Raw genomic sequence first — 14,981 nt, 5'->3', positions numbered from 1 at the left:
CAGCTCACAGGTGAGCAGAGGGCAGCCGGACGTCGTCTCACCTTCGCTTTAATGAGGGAGGTTGGTGCATAAAGGTGTTGATTCTCAAGTGTTCACTGGGATTTGACGTGTTCTACTTGGTAAACAGATTTCAAATCTCTTCCAGGATTGTCTCACCAATCACATGTTCCTACATACAGGTGATTGTAACTTTGTAAATACAGCCTTATACACCGTGACCTCTTCGAGGATTAAGATGTGTGAAAAGATGTGAGACTGCGTTCAAATGTAAATTAAAAAAGACGTTGCTGGATGATGATGCAGCTGTGGATCAATGGTGTTAGAATTGTTGCTGTTGTTGTTGTTTTTAATCTATGATTTGCATGATTTATGAAAAAAATGTGATTAATAAAAACAAGATGATGTCTTATCAATACACGCATTCCATCAGATCATTACTTTTATGTTTATCTTGTGTTGATTGAGTTACAATTTTTAAATGTATGTAAAAAGGCTTTACCTTGGGAATCCAGATGTCATGATGTAGATATATAGATAATTTCTAGACTCAGAAGTATAATCATCAGGATCTAAAGAAGCTGCTCTGATATCATTCTTGTATATTTAGTTGGCTTTGTTACAAGAGAGCAAATGAGAAATCATTTGCCACATAAATACCTGGTTCGCAGTGTTTGGACCCAGTTATTCTGTTGTTTATGTTTCCCAGTGTACCCAGTGTGATTAAAAGAAGATAAAGAAGATTACAGCAGCTAGAAGGAGGCAGACATTAAGCCAGATGTTTCAAATGCTGGAGAGAGATTATGTCAATAATCACCTAGTCAGGAGAACACGATAGAGAGAGAGAGAGAGAGAGGATAAAGATAGCAATAAACTGGATTCATGGGTTACTAAGCAGAACGTGGAAAGTAATTAGAAATGCTAATGAAATGGAGTTTTACAAAACTTTATAGAGCCTTTCGGTCCACTTGGGTCAAAGTGATTTAAGTGTGTATGCGTCATGTTTCTGTGTGTAACGCATGTATTTGTGTAGTTTTATTTTTAAAGGAAAGGGTGTTGCTGCTTCTACTTGCATTGTCTTGTTATGACATTATGAGTTTAATGAACATTTTAATCATGGATATTGAGGATGGATTTGTCCAATTCAGTGAAGCTCCCCAAAGCGGATTTAAACTGTTGTTTGAGGTATTCATTTTTTTAAAGGAAATTAATCAATTATATTTCTTACATGGCTAACTAATAAAATGTTCCCATGAATAGATTTGGTCTCAGAATGAAGTAAACAAAATGCAGACGTTAAAAACCACATCCGATAAAACTACATCTTCTCATCATGAAAAAATACAATCTTTGATATAATCAATGTTTGTCTTGGTTGAATGATCACAACTGAACCATCTCGAGACCTTGGGAGGAACAATTATTTTCAAGATATTTAGCAACAAGGATTTCAATTAATCATTAAAATCAGTATTTTTTTAGATTGTTGACCATCTAGACCAGGGGTGTCAACATATGGCCCACGGGCCAGATCCGGCCCGCCAGATGACTTTGATAAGTGTGAAAATTACAGAAAGACCATATGTAGCTGCTATACCTAAACATTCCACTGGGGGTCGGACTCTGCGAGACCAGGGGGACCAGGTCGCTCACCAACGCAGAGCCGCTAGATCCCACTGCGGGGTTGAGTTGTTTCTTATGCCTATTTCAATATCAATGGTTTCAACTGTTCCATAGGCCAGCTAGCATTGGTCACAACAATATTATTATAAAAATACATTTTACAATAATACAAGTGTGACACGTGGTAAAATCCAGAAATCCAGTAATGGAAACCAAGCCGGTGCAAGCACGTCATCACTTAGCCCCGATCTGGAAGTCGGCCTCACTAAGCCCCGATTTATCTCCTTTTTGAAGCACGCTGATCCGTTAACGCAGCTTAACACTTCTTAATACAATACCTTGTCCCACAATCCCAACTCTGGTCATTTGTCAAAGTTTTACCTGAAAGGAAAAGAAGACTCTCGACAGCTTAAGGTGTATAACAATTTCTGATTTATTGAGTAAATTGTGGAGGGAGATCAGGGGCCAATACTTAATCTCACACTCGGTTTTACAAGCACGGAGGTCTGCTCTGCGATGGCCACATTTTAAGCTAGCTAGAACATCAAACATGCGCGACTGTGCCACACGAGGAGGAGCGGGAAACCGTAAAAGACAACAAAACTTGACAATAACAAGAGTACAGTTTAAAGTAGAGGTTAGTTCGGTGTTTTAATAAAACACCCCAGAGTTAGATAGAGACTAGGCTGCCCAGAGGACAGAAAGAAAAATGTTTCACGGCGATGACACTTTGACTACAGTTAGCGTACCGACCAGTTGCTACAACACACCTGCACAATTACACCATCGCCTGATAATCTAAACACTTCTCAGCTTCAGAAAGACAGTTTGTGCCTCAATTATCGCGACTCATCGCGCCAACGAGGTCAAAGCGTTGACTCTTCTTTGTGGTTCTCAGATCGTCAGATTTTGTTTGAACCGCGTGACACAGAAAGCATTGATTGGGTAACGCGTGATTAAAAAGATTCTGATCCGGCGATGGAGTGAAGCGCCGGCGACCGGAGCAGGAGTTACTTCACGGGCGAGTACTGAATCAAGCGCAGAGCGTCGTCGTTCTCCAACACTCCCTGGATGAACTCTCCTTCGGCCACTCGATCTGTAGGGAGAAGAACAGGAGGAGGAGGAGGAGGTCAGTTCAGGCTTACGTTTGATTAAAGGAAGCACACTCATCTATTAGTGGCAGCGTTTCAATCGTTGTCAACCAAGGGAAATTTGTTCATTTCCTCAAGAGTTTTTCTTCTGGAGTTTCTCTGCACTCGAGCATCTGATTCAGCTGCTGATGAACACTGTCCTCACGAAGTTTTATGTCTCCTTGTTGTCCAGTTAGTTTGTTTATGTCTCTTTGTGGTCAGTTTGTGTCTTTTAAGGCTGTTTTGTCTCCATGTGGTGAGTGTGTCTCTCTGTGTTGAACTATGTCTCTTTTTAATTCTGTGTCTCTATTTGGACTTTTTGTAGTTCTGGTGGATCTCTTTGTGGTGACCTTTTAGCTCCTCGTGTCTCTGTGTAGTTACCAGTTTTACCAGTGGACATCCACTAAACTTTGAACAGTTATTCAGTCATATCCCCAGTCACCCAGCTGCATCTCACCGTTCTCCCCTTTATCAAAGAAGCTCCAGAGTTTATCTGCCCTCTTCTCAGCTGTGTTTTCATCATCAGCCAACGAGGCCACCTCGTCTTTAGGAATCAGCTTAAAAATTGCCTGTTGGGGGAAAAACAAGAAGACAAACTGGTCAATAAGTGAGTAGCATCCAATTTTACATTTTTATCGGATATGAGAGGATTCACTCATCCAAGTTGAAAACCAATATGCAAAATTATTAGTCTGAATTCTAATTTAGTGGATGCAAACAGAGAAGAACCCCATCGTTGATATCCTCCATTATCCAAGAGTCTCATCTATTACCTCTATACTTTCACATTTAAACTTGGTGGCTATAAATAGGCCTGCAGGTGAAATCAGGGTCCTAAATATAGTATTCATTGTGACTGCTGTGACCCAGGTGTGTGACCTTCCCCCTGACAAGTTTCTTCCTGTCTTTAGATCACAGACAGATTGTATAAATATCTGAAGTAGTTTATATTTCAACATTAAATAATCTCATCAGATATGAGAAGAAAAAAATACAGAAACCGGTCAGCAGCATGAATACTAAAACTACTAACTGACCTTTCATCACATGAAGAGTTTTCTATAGAGGGCAGGAATTCATTTAAGTCAACTCCAACTTTATTTCAGACTCACGAGAGGCTCCATTTTATTAAGAAAAGTTCAAGATTTTGACACCCAATCATTCAGTTGATGAGTCCCAGGAGCAGCTCTCCCAATGACTCACTCACAGATACACCACATTTAGATTTAATTCTATAAATCCCGTTAGCCGTGTCATCTGACGTTGACATCTATCTGTTTGATGCTACTTTCTCCCCTGTATTGAGTTTATGTCCATTTCTGTTCTTTGCATAGTGTCTTTTCCAAAGTATTTTTACCTGGCCTTTACTATTACGATGAGAATAATGATTGGTTAGGCTTGTGAAAACAGGTGTTGTTTGGGTTAAAATAAGCATTTTGTTAACTTATGCACGATGCATTCAGGAGAAACGAGCAGCTGCCTCACAGGTATGCATGGACGAAGCGAGTCGGTGTGAGGGCCACTGATGAAGCGATGGAGGATCCATTACCCAACAGGATACCATCTGCGGTACATTGTGCATTTAAATATTTTGATTACTTTATGTCTGACTAGTTGAGAACTTCAATGAATTTGCGATTTTGGGCTATACGAAATAAAATGAATGATGAAAATCTGTGATCCACCAAAGGAATCAGAAGGTGAGTCCCAAAGTACGCTCTATGCAGACGATACGCTCAACTCAATTTCATTCTGTAAACCAGAGACAGTTTGACTCTTAACGTGGTTTCATTTTCTGTTTGAGTTGAGTTTGAGACTCCTCCTTCTCTTCTATATTTACATATAGATCCTTACCTCCTGAACCAGAAGCCCTCTGAAGGCTTAGCCCTTAAACTGTTTATCATCATGAGTTAATCAGGTCTAATCTCGCGTCTTGAGTTACCTAACGAGGGTAATGCCGTAAGATTGACCATTCTTTCAAGGCTGCAGGTCAGTTTAGTGAAGGAAGAAATATGTGGTTTTCCCTTTATGAGGATGGAAGCTGCTCTTAAGAACAATTGCACATTCAAATAAATTCTCCTTGAGACGATTCCTCCCAACACCACCTGCCGCCGTGATGTGTCTATAGATTCTGTACGTATCGCATCACAGCTCAGCAAATCATGGTCTTTCTCCACTTCCCCCAAAAGTTAAGAGAGAGTATCCACCACCCACCTAAACCACATTCAATCACTTGGAAAACTAAAACATAAACAGATTTACCCAGAGCACTAAACCTCGTGGATTAGCCTCAGCATCTGGTAGCGAGATGAAAGATCTGGACCACGACGCCACGTCTGTTCCGCCAAAACTCACCGTGCAGATTTCCTTGACTTCCGACTTGGTGATGTATCCGTTCTTGTCCACGTCGAACAGCGAGAAGGCCCACTCCAGTTTACTCGTGGTCTTACCCGTTGACGTCATGTGGAGGGCGATGATGTACTCCTTGAAGTCCAGCGTGCCGTCGTCGTTCGTGTCGAAGGAGCGGAAGACGTGCTGGGCGTACGTTTGGGCATCGCTCTCCGGGAAGAACTTGCTGTAGATGTTCTCAAACTCTTCTTTTGAGATACGTCCCGTTGGACACTGCCTCTTGAAGTTCTCATACCACTGGACGATCTCCGTCTCTGTGAACTTGGTGGTGAGTTTCAGGTCCTCGAGGATCTCCTTGGAGACGGCGCCGCTCTTGGTGTTGCCCATCGTGGACGGTGTGCTGGCGGGATATTTTTATGTGTAAGCGGGAGTCTGATCTTCAGGAGAAATCCACACACTGCTTCCACTCCTCGGCTACGGCTGGAGAGTCTCTCTTGATCCGGGTGGCTGACGGTTCAGTCCACAGGAGCGTGTGCTGCGGAAAGAGCAGAAGCAACCCGCTAAGCCGGTTAAGCCAATCAGCCGTCGGTAATACCAGCGAGAGGTGTGACAGACGAGGGTCACCATAGGTTGAAGTCTCCAGTGTGCTGCTCCAGACACTATTTTAAAAACTAGCGTGCTGCATTGAGCAAAGTAAAATCCCGTGAACCGTTGTGTTCCGTTACTATTCTGTGGTAACGGATTTCACTCAAACAATCCAGCTCTCGATCACCGAAACCCAGGAAGTTCAGAAAAGGGTCTCACAGAGACACTTGAATTTATTATATTGAAATAATAATTGTATTATTATATTACATTTGTTATTAAATCATTATTATTATTAGACAATAGTCATATTAGATTGATATTATATTATATTTGTATGTCTTCTTTGGTGAATCAATGAATTCAAAACACAGTCTGCTATCAAAACAAGTTTTCAGTTGTAGCACAAGAATATTATGACACGATGAAAAGAAATAATAATCAAGCTCATAAGGTAGAGACAAATGCAATGAATTGTTTCCTAGCTGTGAGGAAGGTGATGTTTCCTGTTTGTTTTCTACCTGTGAGGTAATCAGCCTCCACTCGCTGGGATAAGTCCATTAAGCGGGATCACCCTGACGCGGAGGCGGACACGTGAATCCCTGATCTTCTGCTTTTATTTTTCACACCATCAAGTGGCATCTATCTAGAAGTAGTTGTGTTTGTGTGGGTTAAGATTAAGACTTTATTGAACACTGTGTATTTAATGAAGGTTGATGATGCGGTGAGAAGATGGAGGTCTGACATGTGAGGGTTAAAGGTCGGACCGAGGAGCTGAAAACAAGTGTTTAAGTCAAACTCCTCTGGCAGCAGATCTGATGCTCAGGTTGAGCGTGGTGTCAATTTATCAAATGCACCTATTGAGCGCTTCCAGGTTCTTGATCTCCACGTGGAGAACCTTACCCAAGTGGCTCAAACAGAACGCCTCCTGCAGCGCGGCCTAAGCTCTGGCTCCTGTGAGATAACGTCTCCAAGCAGGACGGCTACAACCACAACAAACTGGTTGTAGTCGCCCTGATGGCGATGACACAGCGGCGCCGCAGACTTCCCTCACGCCCACTGCTTCGTCGCAGGTGTGGAGCGGCCTCCAGGTGTAAGCCGATCTCTCTCCTGTATTAAGTAAAACAACCTAATTCCTCTGCTGACGTGCTGAGGCTGAACCTCGGCCTCCCACTTGGCACCGCCGGGCCGATCCACAGGTCATTTGGATTTTGCCATCTGGCCGCTCGCAAAAAGGCGCAAAACCAATGTCGCCCCCCGGGGGTCGCTAGAGAGAATGCAGCCTTAAGACGCGCAGCGGGTTCATTCCAACAAGCTGTTTCAGACTGACCTTTGACCCCCTACCCTTGTTCGGATTGAGTTCCGGGAAAGGGAATCCTTTAATCAGAGGGAGAGGAGGATTAAGATGGAGGAGAAGAAGGAGAGGCAGCAGGAATCCGTCAAGGTGGTGGTTTTAGGCAGCGTAAGGAGGATTTGGCAGCGATGACACACAGAGTTGAACGGAATGGAAAATTCATTGTGACCAGAACGGGCCCGAGAAGCATTATCCACGACCTTTGGCCCGACCTGATCAAATCTACTCCCAGAATAGGAATGTTTAATCTACACACCCAAATGGGAACCTGGCGTCCCATGTGGGACCTCCTCCTCCCCTCATGGAAGAAGAACCCGTTAGTGTTTTCTTCATTAGAAACTTAGTGATGAAGTGATGAGAGCAAACAGAGGGACACTTCCATCGCCTCCAAATGGTGCGAATGAAGATTCTCAAAAGCCTTTTCCAAGTTGACAGCTTTGTTTTTTCACTCATTAATCTTGCATTTGTTTTTTATGGTGCTACTTTCATCTGAGTTCTGAGTCGGAAACCTCGCACAGGTCAAGTGCTAAAGCAAAATGTCTCCTGTGAAACCATCTAATCGTCCCATAATCCCATCACTAATTAGACAAAGACCGGGAACACCCTGCTGTCACATGCTGATGACCAAAGAGCTGTCGAGGAACCGCAACGACGGCTCCTACAAAACAACCTGAGAGACGAATCTGCGCCGCCTGCAAACCCGAGTTTAGTAAAAGCCGTGAAGAAGAAACGTACTTTTTCAGAAACCGTTTGTCTTAACGTATTGATGAAGTTTCATCTTGATATCTTCTCTTTCATTCTTGGACCCTCTTCACCTGTGGTGTCTTCCACATGTCGGTCATGTGACTAACCCTCTCCATCAGAAGCTCTTACAAACATCACAGCTTCACTCCTCTGTGGATTCTGGAGGTTTGTTCATCATCCAGAGACGCGTTTAAACTGCATTCATTAAAAAACACAAAGAAGATGTATTGTTCTTGGGCTCACGGCAGTATTTTTAGCTTCATGGAGTAATTCAAAGAGGTATTTAAATTGAAATTGTTTTTATCCCAATCACCAACAGAAAATAATATATAAATATGGATTTGGCTTCAAAGACAGGAAGTTATTTGTTTATTCCTCTACTTTCTTTGTTACGTTTCACAAAGAATACACTTACAATTTCAAATTAAGATAATTATTTAAATAATCTAATCCGATAAATGCTCAAATAAATAATTCATTGCCAATCCTGGTAAAGTCTACTTCACTTCTGTTGATGAAAATGATGTTTTCTACTTTATCGTCATAGTAACGATGAGTTTATCAATTCAACAAAATGACGCAACAAATCCTGATCTGAAGTTTGTTCTTTTCTGCAGACTGTAATGGATCCAATGACTCGTTTCGGGGATTGACCTGTCTGTTACAGTTACTGCAGATGATCAGATTACAATAATCCCACCGGGAGTCATCTATTACCGTACAGCATCTGTCCCGTGTTTACGGGTCAATCGGATTATCCGAGTCGTGTGATGGGGAAACTTCCCTTTTGGTGGAGAGAAGATCTGCTGCCAGGTCAGATCCTCTCAGACTGTTCACGTCACGTGTTACCTGGCGTGTTTTCTGCTCATGTTGTTGTAGTTCTGGTTATTTGACAGCAGAGGTCAGTACGTAGTGTAAATCCACCAATTCTCTAATAAATTCACAGCACCACGAGGAACCAAGAGGATAAAAAAGTAGCTCTAATGCCTTGTTTTCACCTCTCCTTGTGTGCAAAATCTTAATAAAAGAAACAATGGATTAATAATTAATAACGTCATTCATGAATAGATGTCTATTACAAAAATATACAGTTGTATCACTATTATTCTGTTTTTACATGTTAAATCATTCAAATGTATCATTTTACACTTGTGAATATAAAATAATGCTTTTAAAGTTGAAAATGTTAGACTTATAAAAAGTGTATAAAAATGCATTTATTGAAATCCAACCAGTGACCACGTGTGAATACAAAGAATGATAAAACAACAAAACCACGTAACAGATGTAACTGAAATGTTCCCGCTGCCTCTCGCTTTAACACTGACGCCGGGGGCTTTTTAACTGAAGGGCGGGCGGGCGGGCGGCGCTTCCTGTCCCCTCAGAGGCTCAGAGGTGACCCCTGTAGGCGCGGATCTTGCGGCTGAGGTTGCGGGCCAGCCGGTCCACGGCGCTGCCGATGTGCCCGAGCTCCCTCTGGGGGGTCAGGCCCTCGATGTTTCCGCTGTACCACAGAACCCAGCCCGCCAGCGACATCAGCACCAACAGGGCGCCTGGGGACGGGCCGGAGGTTAGAGGGAAACAACAACAACAACAAGAAGAAAAACTGACAGGAAGTGAACGCCGACCAATATTTTTGATTCCGATATCTTTGGCGTAAAAGCTTCCTTTGAGGTGAACCGGCTTCCTCTTTCCCCCCCCAGTCTGCCACTCATTCATACCAGTATAAACCAGCATGTCGCCAAAGTCCTGCTCTCTGATCTTCAGGGGGGCGAAGACCCCCACCAGCAGAGCGGTTCCTCCCAGTAGATCCATCAGCACGGCAAAGGCCAGGGCCAGCTTACAGTGGGAGAGGCCGTCACACAGGCCCATCATGCAACTGGGGAAGAGAGGCGCTTCCATCAGGCTCGTGAAGACGTTTTTAAAAATAAATCGGGCCTTTAGAGCTGCATGTATGTTTTGGGGCCCATCATTAGTGTTTATGTTAAATTCCAATTCTACATAATAGTACAACGGTAATAATAATCTAATATATAATAGAAAAACACTCACAAGGGACGTTCTTCTGATAGTTTTTTTTTACCTGAATGGGGATGTTCAGAGCATTTTAAAATGTTCAAATGTACATTTATTAACTTGTGTGAAAATGTCCTCTTTTTTTAAATCACGCAATCAATAGTAGCCCCCAGTTAACATTGCACCAGTTTGATTCCATTGTGATGCCATCGCGTCTAGGGGGGGGGGGTTACATCTAAAAAAAAGACGGTAGTGTAGAAGTTGTCCGTCACGTGGCGTCGTGGACTCTCAGCAGGTATCCTCCTCAGGTGAGTCCGTCCGTGGCTTTAAATCAAACAACATTGTACGTCTCACTTCGTCGTGTTTATTCAGGTTTCCTTCTTTGACTCACGTGCTTTTCTTGTCCGTCCAGCTGCGCAGAATCTCAATCCTTCCGGTTTTCGTAGCTCTCCCTCTTTTGCTTCCGCGTTCTTCACCTTTCCGCCTTCTCCAAAGGCCACCTGGCCCCCGCCCCCTCAGGTGAGGTATTTCCGGTCCCGGCCGCCGGCTTCCGAACCCTCCAAACGCGAGAAAGCGGCTCGCGGACACTTCCGTCTGCGCGTTTTCACCCGAAGCTCCAGGAGGTAAACGAGCAGCGCCGCTGTGCGCATGCGCGCCGCCCAGCCGCGTGCACCTGTTGAAGCCACTTATAATCAGGTAATTGCAGCTGTGGGTCGTTCCGTATTACAGAAGTATTACTGCGCGCGGTGCTGCTGGAGACGGATAATAACTACAGTTATTAACTAGTCCAACATCTCCCCCGTGAAGACTCACCTGAACACGGAACCTGCCGCCATGGACCCCCCGACCGGCAGAGACGAAGCCCACCGGCCAGGTAACGGCGACCGATGCGTCTCCTCTGGGATTTGAATGACGTCTTCTGTTATAGAGTTAAATGTTTTCTGTTGCATTTCTCTCAACTAACCGATTGCCGCCTCAGTAAATTATTATTATTACTATTAATATTATTATGTCGAGTTGATCAATTTAAAGTTAACGTTTTTTTTAATGTGTCTTATTTAACTCGTTTAACGCATTTTCTATGTTTCACTGGTGTTGTTTTGTTGATTTATCACAATATAAAATACTATATATATATATATATATATATATATATATATGATTTCTCCTTTAAAAAAATATATTTATTCATTTGCATTCATTGCTGCTCGAGAGCTTTCCTCCATTTAAACTAGGTCGTATCTTATATGTTGTCCTTTATTGTCTAGTTTATGTAATGCTTTATTTATTTATAAAGTCCCTCCACAGTATTTGACATACAACGCTTTATTTAAAGATATTGATTCATTGTTGAACTTATGGTTACTGGTTTTCTAAAATGAGTATTTTCATTCTGAGGGAGTCAACAGCTTGTGTGTGTCTGTCAGAGCACTACCATCCCCAGCCGTCTTCCTCCTCGCCATCAGGAGGAGGAGGAGGAGGAGGAGGAGGAGGTGGAGGAGGTCTGTACCTGGACGCCTATGAGGTGTCTTTCCCTCTGGAGGAAAGCATGGAGAGGCCAGCTGCGTATCACCTGAACCAGGGTCAGCAGATGATGGACGGTGCGCCACACACCTGTCATTCTCTTGTCAATACATGTGACAATATGATGACACCGTAATATAACTTCACAGAAAGAGAAAATACAAGTGAACAAAATAAAAAACATCCATTTATATCTATGTGTACACATATTATTACCTGTTTGTGTGTGTTTGGTTTTATATGTGATGCAGTTGATGAGTTTTGTCTTCTTGCTCCTTTGCCTCATTTGAGGAAGTTGAGTGAAGGACCATCAGCTTTTGGGGTAAACGTTCTTTGATGTTTCTCCTCCTGCAGAGCCCGTGGTGCAGGAGGCCCCTCACTCTCCGTACAGCCCGTTCATCCTGGTCTCCAACCTGCGAGCTCACCTGTACGTCACTCTGGAGAAGAACGCCTGGCTGCAGAAGCGCATCGAGGAGCTGGAGGAGGAACGCAACTTCCTGCGCTGTCAGCTGGACCGGTTCATCGTCAGCCTGAGGGGTCCGGAGGGTGAGGAGCCCCCCCCCACCCTCCCTCGCTTTTCATTTTGTCTATCAAATCAGAGTCACTGCTGACTGGAGCCATGAAACATACAACAAGTAAAGTCAAAGCTGGATGTTTTTAAGCTGCATTCTGTGTAGTGACCAGCAGGGGGCGACTCCTCTGCTCCCATAGACGTCTATGAGGAAATGACTCTACTTCTGTGTAGTGACCAGCAGGGGGCGACTCCTCTGCTCCCATAGACGTCTATGAGGAAATGACTCTACTTCTGTGTAGTGACCAGCAGGGGGCGACTCCTCTGCTCCCATAGACGTCTATGAGGAAATGACTCTACTTCTGTGTAGTGACCAGCAGGGGGCGACTCCTCTGCTCCCATAGACGTCTATGAGGAAATGACTCTACTTCTGTGTAGTGACCAGCAGGGGGCGACTCCTCTGCTCCCATAGACGTCTATGAGGAAATGACTCTACTTCTGTGTAGTGACCAGCAGGGGGCGACTCCTCTGCTCCCATAGACGTCTATGAGAAAATGACTCTACTTCTCTCTTGATTTATTACCTCAGTAAACATTGTAAACATGAGTTTATGGTCTCAGTCTCTAGTTTCAAGTCTTCTTCAATGCAGCATGATGTTCATTCAGTGAATGATCGTCCATTTATAGTCAAACACATCATAAAGCCGGGGAGGCTTTAGGGCGGGGCTTACTGTGATTGACAGGTTGCTACCTCAGAGTTGTCTGGTCTAGGAGTTGTTGTGTTTCTGTCTTACACATTGAACCCTTTCTCTTTCCCAGCATGTCTTCACTTGCTGAAAGCTAAATTCATGAAGATGTTTCCCCGTCACACTGTTTTCTTCCCTAGTGACATCCTACTCTCTCCCAGTAACAGAGTGGTGTGGGGACGCCCAGCGCGGTATGAAGGTCCAGCCCGCCAGCTCCCCCTCCCCTCCCTCCCCCATGACCACCAGGTCCGGGATGACCCTGAAGCGGCTTCAGGGATCAGGCCCCCGGACCCGTCGCAGCACCGCCGTCCCCGGTGAGCAAATCGTCTCCAAGTTCTAACTATCGCCCCGGAAACTATTGTGGATGCGTCATCCCGCCTCGTGCTTTCACGCCCGCAGTGAAGCAGGAGTTTCACCTGGAGGAGGACAAGTACTACACCGAGGACGAGTACGTGGAGGAAGAGGAGGAGGAGGCCGAGGAGGACGAGGACGAGGACTCCTCGGCGGAGAAGGGGTCGAAGAAGAAGGGCCGTGGACGAGGCAGTGCAGAACCCAGGATGAAGATGAGGAGGATCTTCAGGATCACCCACGGGAGGGAGAGACAGAGAGGTGGGAGCTGTACTCAGTCATGCATACTATCATACTATGTAGTATACAATACTTCTGTACATACTTTATTTACTACACCTCCAGATGGCTCCAACAACATGGTCCTTAGCGTCAGTATTTAGACTCTCCATTCCGTCTCCCCTTCTCTCCACCCCCTCCTCCCCAGTTAAAGACCCCGAGGGGGTCATGATCCGCTACAAGAAGATCCTGGCCACCTACCAGCGCGTGAGGAGCATGTCCCGGGCCTTCCAGATCCACGGAGTGGACCGGAACACCATGGCCTCCACCTCCCCCATCGCGGAGCTGCTGCTGATGGCTCCGGAGAAGGTCTGACCCGGTCCTGTTGCCACGGCGACGGCTTTAGTCCAGTTTTCGCTCCTGCCTTTGTCCTGACCTCGTGTGAACCCCTTTAAAGTCCTGGTCCCGTGTCGGTCCCGATGCGGCGTCTGAAAAGGTTCTGTATGGGCGGTTTCTAAGAACCCTTCTGACCTGCAGGTGGCCGAGGTCGGGGAGTTCGAGGCATCGAAGGAGAAGCTTCTGGACTACGCCCGGCGATGCTACAAGACCATGGACGACCAGACGCACGCCAAGGTCCAGACCATGAAGAAGACCCACAAGCTGCTGCCCATCTCTTACAGGTTCAGGAACTGACCGGCGGGTTTGTCTTTTTTGGGATTACCGCTTCCACTTTCATTTTGTCTTTCCTTTAAAACAAGAGAAGACGTAAAAGTGAGAAGATCAGATACCGAAAGTTACAGTGATTTGCAAATAAGCTGCTTGATTTATATTTTCCTTTTAATTTATTGTCTCGCCATTTTTTTCTGTCTCTCCCTGAAGATTTTCATTTAAAGGCACGGCTGCTTTTTTCAAGCTTTTCCTCAGAAATGATCTGAAGTTACAAAGTAATTTAATTTCAAAGCATTCTGAAATCAGAGTGCAAACGTGTCCGTGTGAGGGAGTATTTACAGATCACTTCACAAGAGATATACATATGTATTTATGTATTTGCCTTTATTTAATTATAGCATTTTTGTAGTGAATTGGTTATTATTTTGCTAAATGTTTGCTTTTGTGTATGCCTTCGTCAGATGTTGTAATCCTGTGAACCGTATGCCGTTAAAAGGTCTGAAAAGTCTCATCGTAAAAGAAAGTAAATCACTTTAAATGTCAGATTGTTTGTTGTTGTCTTTACAATCGGGACATGCTTTATGAATGATGTATGAAGGTCATGAATGAACGAGCGCATGAGAGGTGATTCCACCACTACGGAACGGCAGCTCGAAGGCTGCAGCGCCCTCCAGCGGCCGGAAGGAGCATCGCAGATTTCATGACTTATTGGATTGTGATGCCATTTACAAAAAATATATTTGTGTGTATTACTGTAGTTATAAACAAAAGTAAAAGTTACCATTTAAAGCAGTTACGCGGCTAAGGAAGTCATGTTCAAAGACCAGAAAACCAGATCGAAACAACTTTCAAACAGTTTGACGAAAGTCATTTATTGTATCTGTATCTGTTGCTCTAAAATGTAAATGAATAAATCCCTTCTATACTTGAAACAACTTATTATATTATGGAATCTATAAGTAAGTCAAACCGGTTTAAAACAGGCCACACTCCCATGACCCCTTGGGTTGGTTTATATTCTTCAGGAAAGTTTATGCTACTTAAAGAAAAGTACAAAGAAACACATTGCAAGACAAATATATTAATGCTGCATTAATCAGTGAAGAAAAATCTATTTATTGCATATAAGTTTAAATGTTATTTGACTGCGATTAGAATATATTATTC

At 44.1% G+C, this 14,981-nt stretch overlaps 3 protein-coding genes across 6 annotated transcripts; 1 reads left to right on the top strand and 2 right to left on the bottom strand.

Moving 5' to 3' along the window:
- Nucleotides 1-2,039: 2,039 nt before the first annotated feature.
- LOC119219037 (visinin-like) lies at nucleotides 2,040-5,673 on the bottom strand. The gene is made up of 3 exons (XM_037473900.2): nucleotides 5,106-5,673; nucleotides 3,208-3,319; nucleotides 2,040-2,716 (listed from the first exon to the last, which is right to left on the bottom strand). Exons 1-3 carry the CDS (start codon nucleotides 5,484-5,486, stop codon nucleotides 2,631-2,633), a joined length of 579 nt encoding a protein of 192 aa, XP_037329797.1. The 5' UTR covers nucleotides 5,487-5,673; the 3' UTR covers nucleotides 2,040-2,630.
- A 2,616-nt stretch (nucleotides 5,674-8,289) lies between these two features.
- On the bottom strand, nucleotides 8,290-10,657 carry tmem238a (transmembrane protein 238a). Of its 2 annotated transcripts, none has more exons than XM_037473893.2 (4): nucleotides 10,612-10,657; nucleotides 10,190-10,471; nucleotides 9,504-9,661; nucleotides 8,290-9,335 (listed from the first exon to the last, which is right to left on the bottom strand). In XM_037473893.2, the coding sequence occupies exons 1-4, from the start codon at nucleotides 10,632-10,634 to the stop codon at nucleotides 9,172-9,174; spliced, it is 627 nt and encodes a 208-aa protein (XP_037329790.2). In that variant the 5' UTR covers nucleotides 10,635-10,657; the 3' UTR covers nucleotides 8,290-9,171. The 2 variants fall into 2 exon arrangements, with proteins under 2 accessions (XP_037329790.2, XP_037329791.1); XM_037473894.2 differs by lacking the exon at nucleotides 10,612-10,657 and adding an exon at nucleotides 9,835-9,865 and having other exon boundaries at nucleotides 8,292-9,335; nucleotides 10,190-10,309.
- On the top strand, nucleotides 10,380-13,971 carry ccdc106b (coiled-coil domain containing 106b). Of its 3 annotated transcripts, none has more exons than XM_062558541.1 (8): nucleotides 10,380-10,494; nucleotides 10,606-10,672; nucleotides 11,226-11,381; nucleotides 11,677-11,868; nucleotides 12,740-12,892; nucleotides 12,978-13,187; nucleotides 13,354-13,514; nucleotides 13,683-13,971. In XM_062558541.1, the coding sequence occupies exons 1-8, from the start codon at nucleotides 10,447-10,449 to the stop codon at nucleotides 13,836-13,838; spliced, it is 1,143 nt and encodes a 380-aa protein (XP_062414525.1). In that variant the 5' UTR covers nucleotides 10,380-10,446; the 3' UTR covers nucleotides 13,839-13,971. The 3 variants fall into 3 exon arrangements, with proteins under 3 accessions (XP_062414525.1, XP_037329713.1, XP_037329712.1); XM_037473816.2 differs by having other exon boundaries at nucleotides 11,226-11,399; nucleotides 12,746-12,892; XM_037473815.2 differs by having other exon boundaries at nucleotides 11,226-11,399.
- The last annotated feature ends 1,010 nt before the right edge of the window (nucleotides 13,972-14,981 follow it).

This window comes from Pungitius pungitius, chromosome 17 (genome assembly GCF_949316345.1).
Source record: "Pungitius pungitius chromosome 17, fPunPun2.1, whole genome shotgun sequence".
Taxonomy (NCBI): domain Eukaryota; kingdom Metazoa; phylum Chordata; class Actinopteri; order Perciformes; family Gasterosteidae; genus Pungitius; species Pungitius pungitius.
Note: the sequence above shows the minus strand (reverse complement) of the source record. Positions and strands in the feature narration are given on the sequence as shown.

Excerpts from the sequence above, each read along its gene's own strand:
- LOC119219037 (XM_037473900.2), bottom strand. The coding sequence starts at position 5,486 with ATGGGCAACACCAAGAGCGGCGCCGTCTCCAAGGAGATCCTCGAGGAC. Across the intron at positions 3,320-5,105 it reads AAGTCAAGGAAATCTGCACG|GCAATTTTTAAGCTGATTCC; the intron begins GTGAGTTTTGGC and ends TTCCCCCAACAG. Across the intron at positions 2,717-3,207 it reads CTTTGATAAAGGGGAGAACG|ATCGAGTGGCCGAAGGAGAG; the intron begins GTGAGATGCAGC and ends TTCTCCCTACAG.
- ccdc106b (XM_037473815.2), top strand. The coding sequence starts at position 10,447 with ATGCGCGCCGCCCAGCCGCGTGCACCTGTTGAAGCCACTTATAATCAG. Across the intron at positions 11,869-12,739 it reads CAGCCTGAGGGGTCCGGAGG|TAACAGAGTGGTGTGGGGAC; the intron begins GTGAGGAGCCCC and ends ACTCTCTCCCAG. Across the intron at positions 12,893-12,977 it reads TCGCAGCACCGCCGTCCCCG|TGAAGCAGGAGTTTCACCTG; the intron begins GTGAGCAAATCG and ends TCACGCCCGCAG.
- tmem238a (XM_037473893.2), bottom strand. The coding sequence starts at position 10,634 with ATGGCGGCAGGTTCCGTGTTCAG. Across the intron at positions 10,472-10,611 it reads GCGGCAGGTTCCGTGTTCAG|GTGCACGCGGCTGGGCGGCG; the intron begins GTGAGTCTTCAC and ends TGGCTTCAACAG. Across the intron at positions 9,336-9,503 it reads CGACATGCTGGTTTATACTG|GCGCCCTGTTGGTGCTGATG; the intron begins GTATGAATGAGT and ends GCCCGTCCCCAG.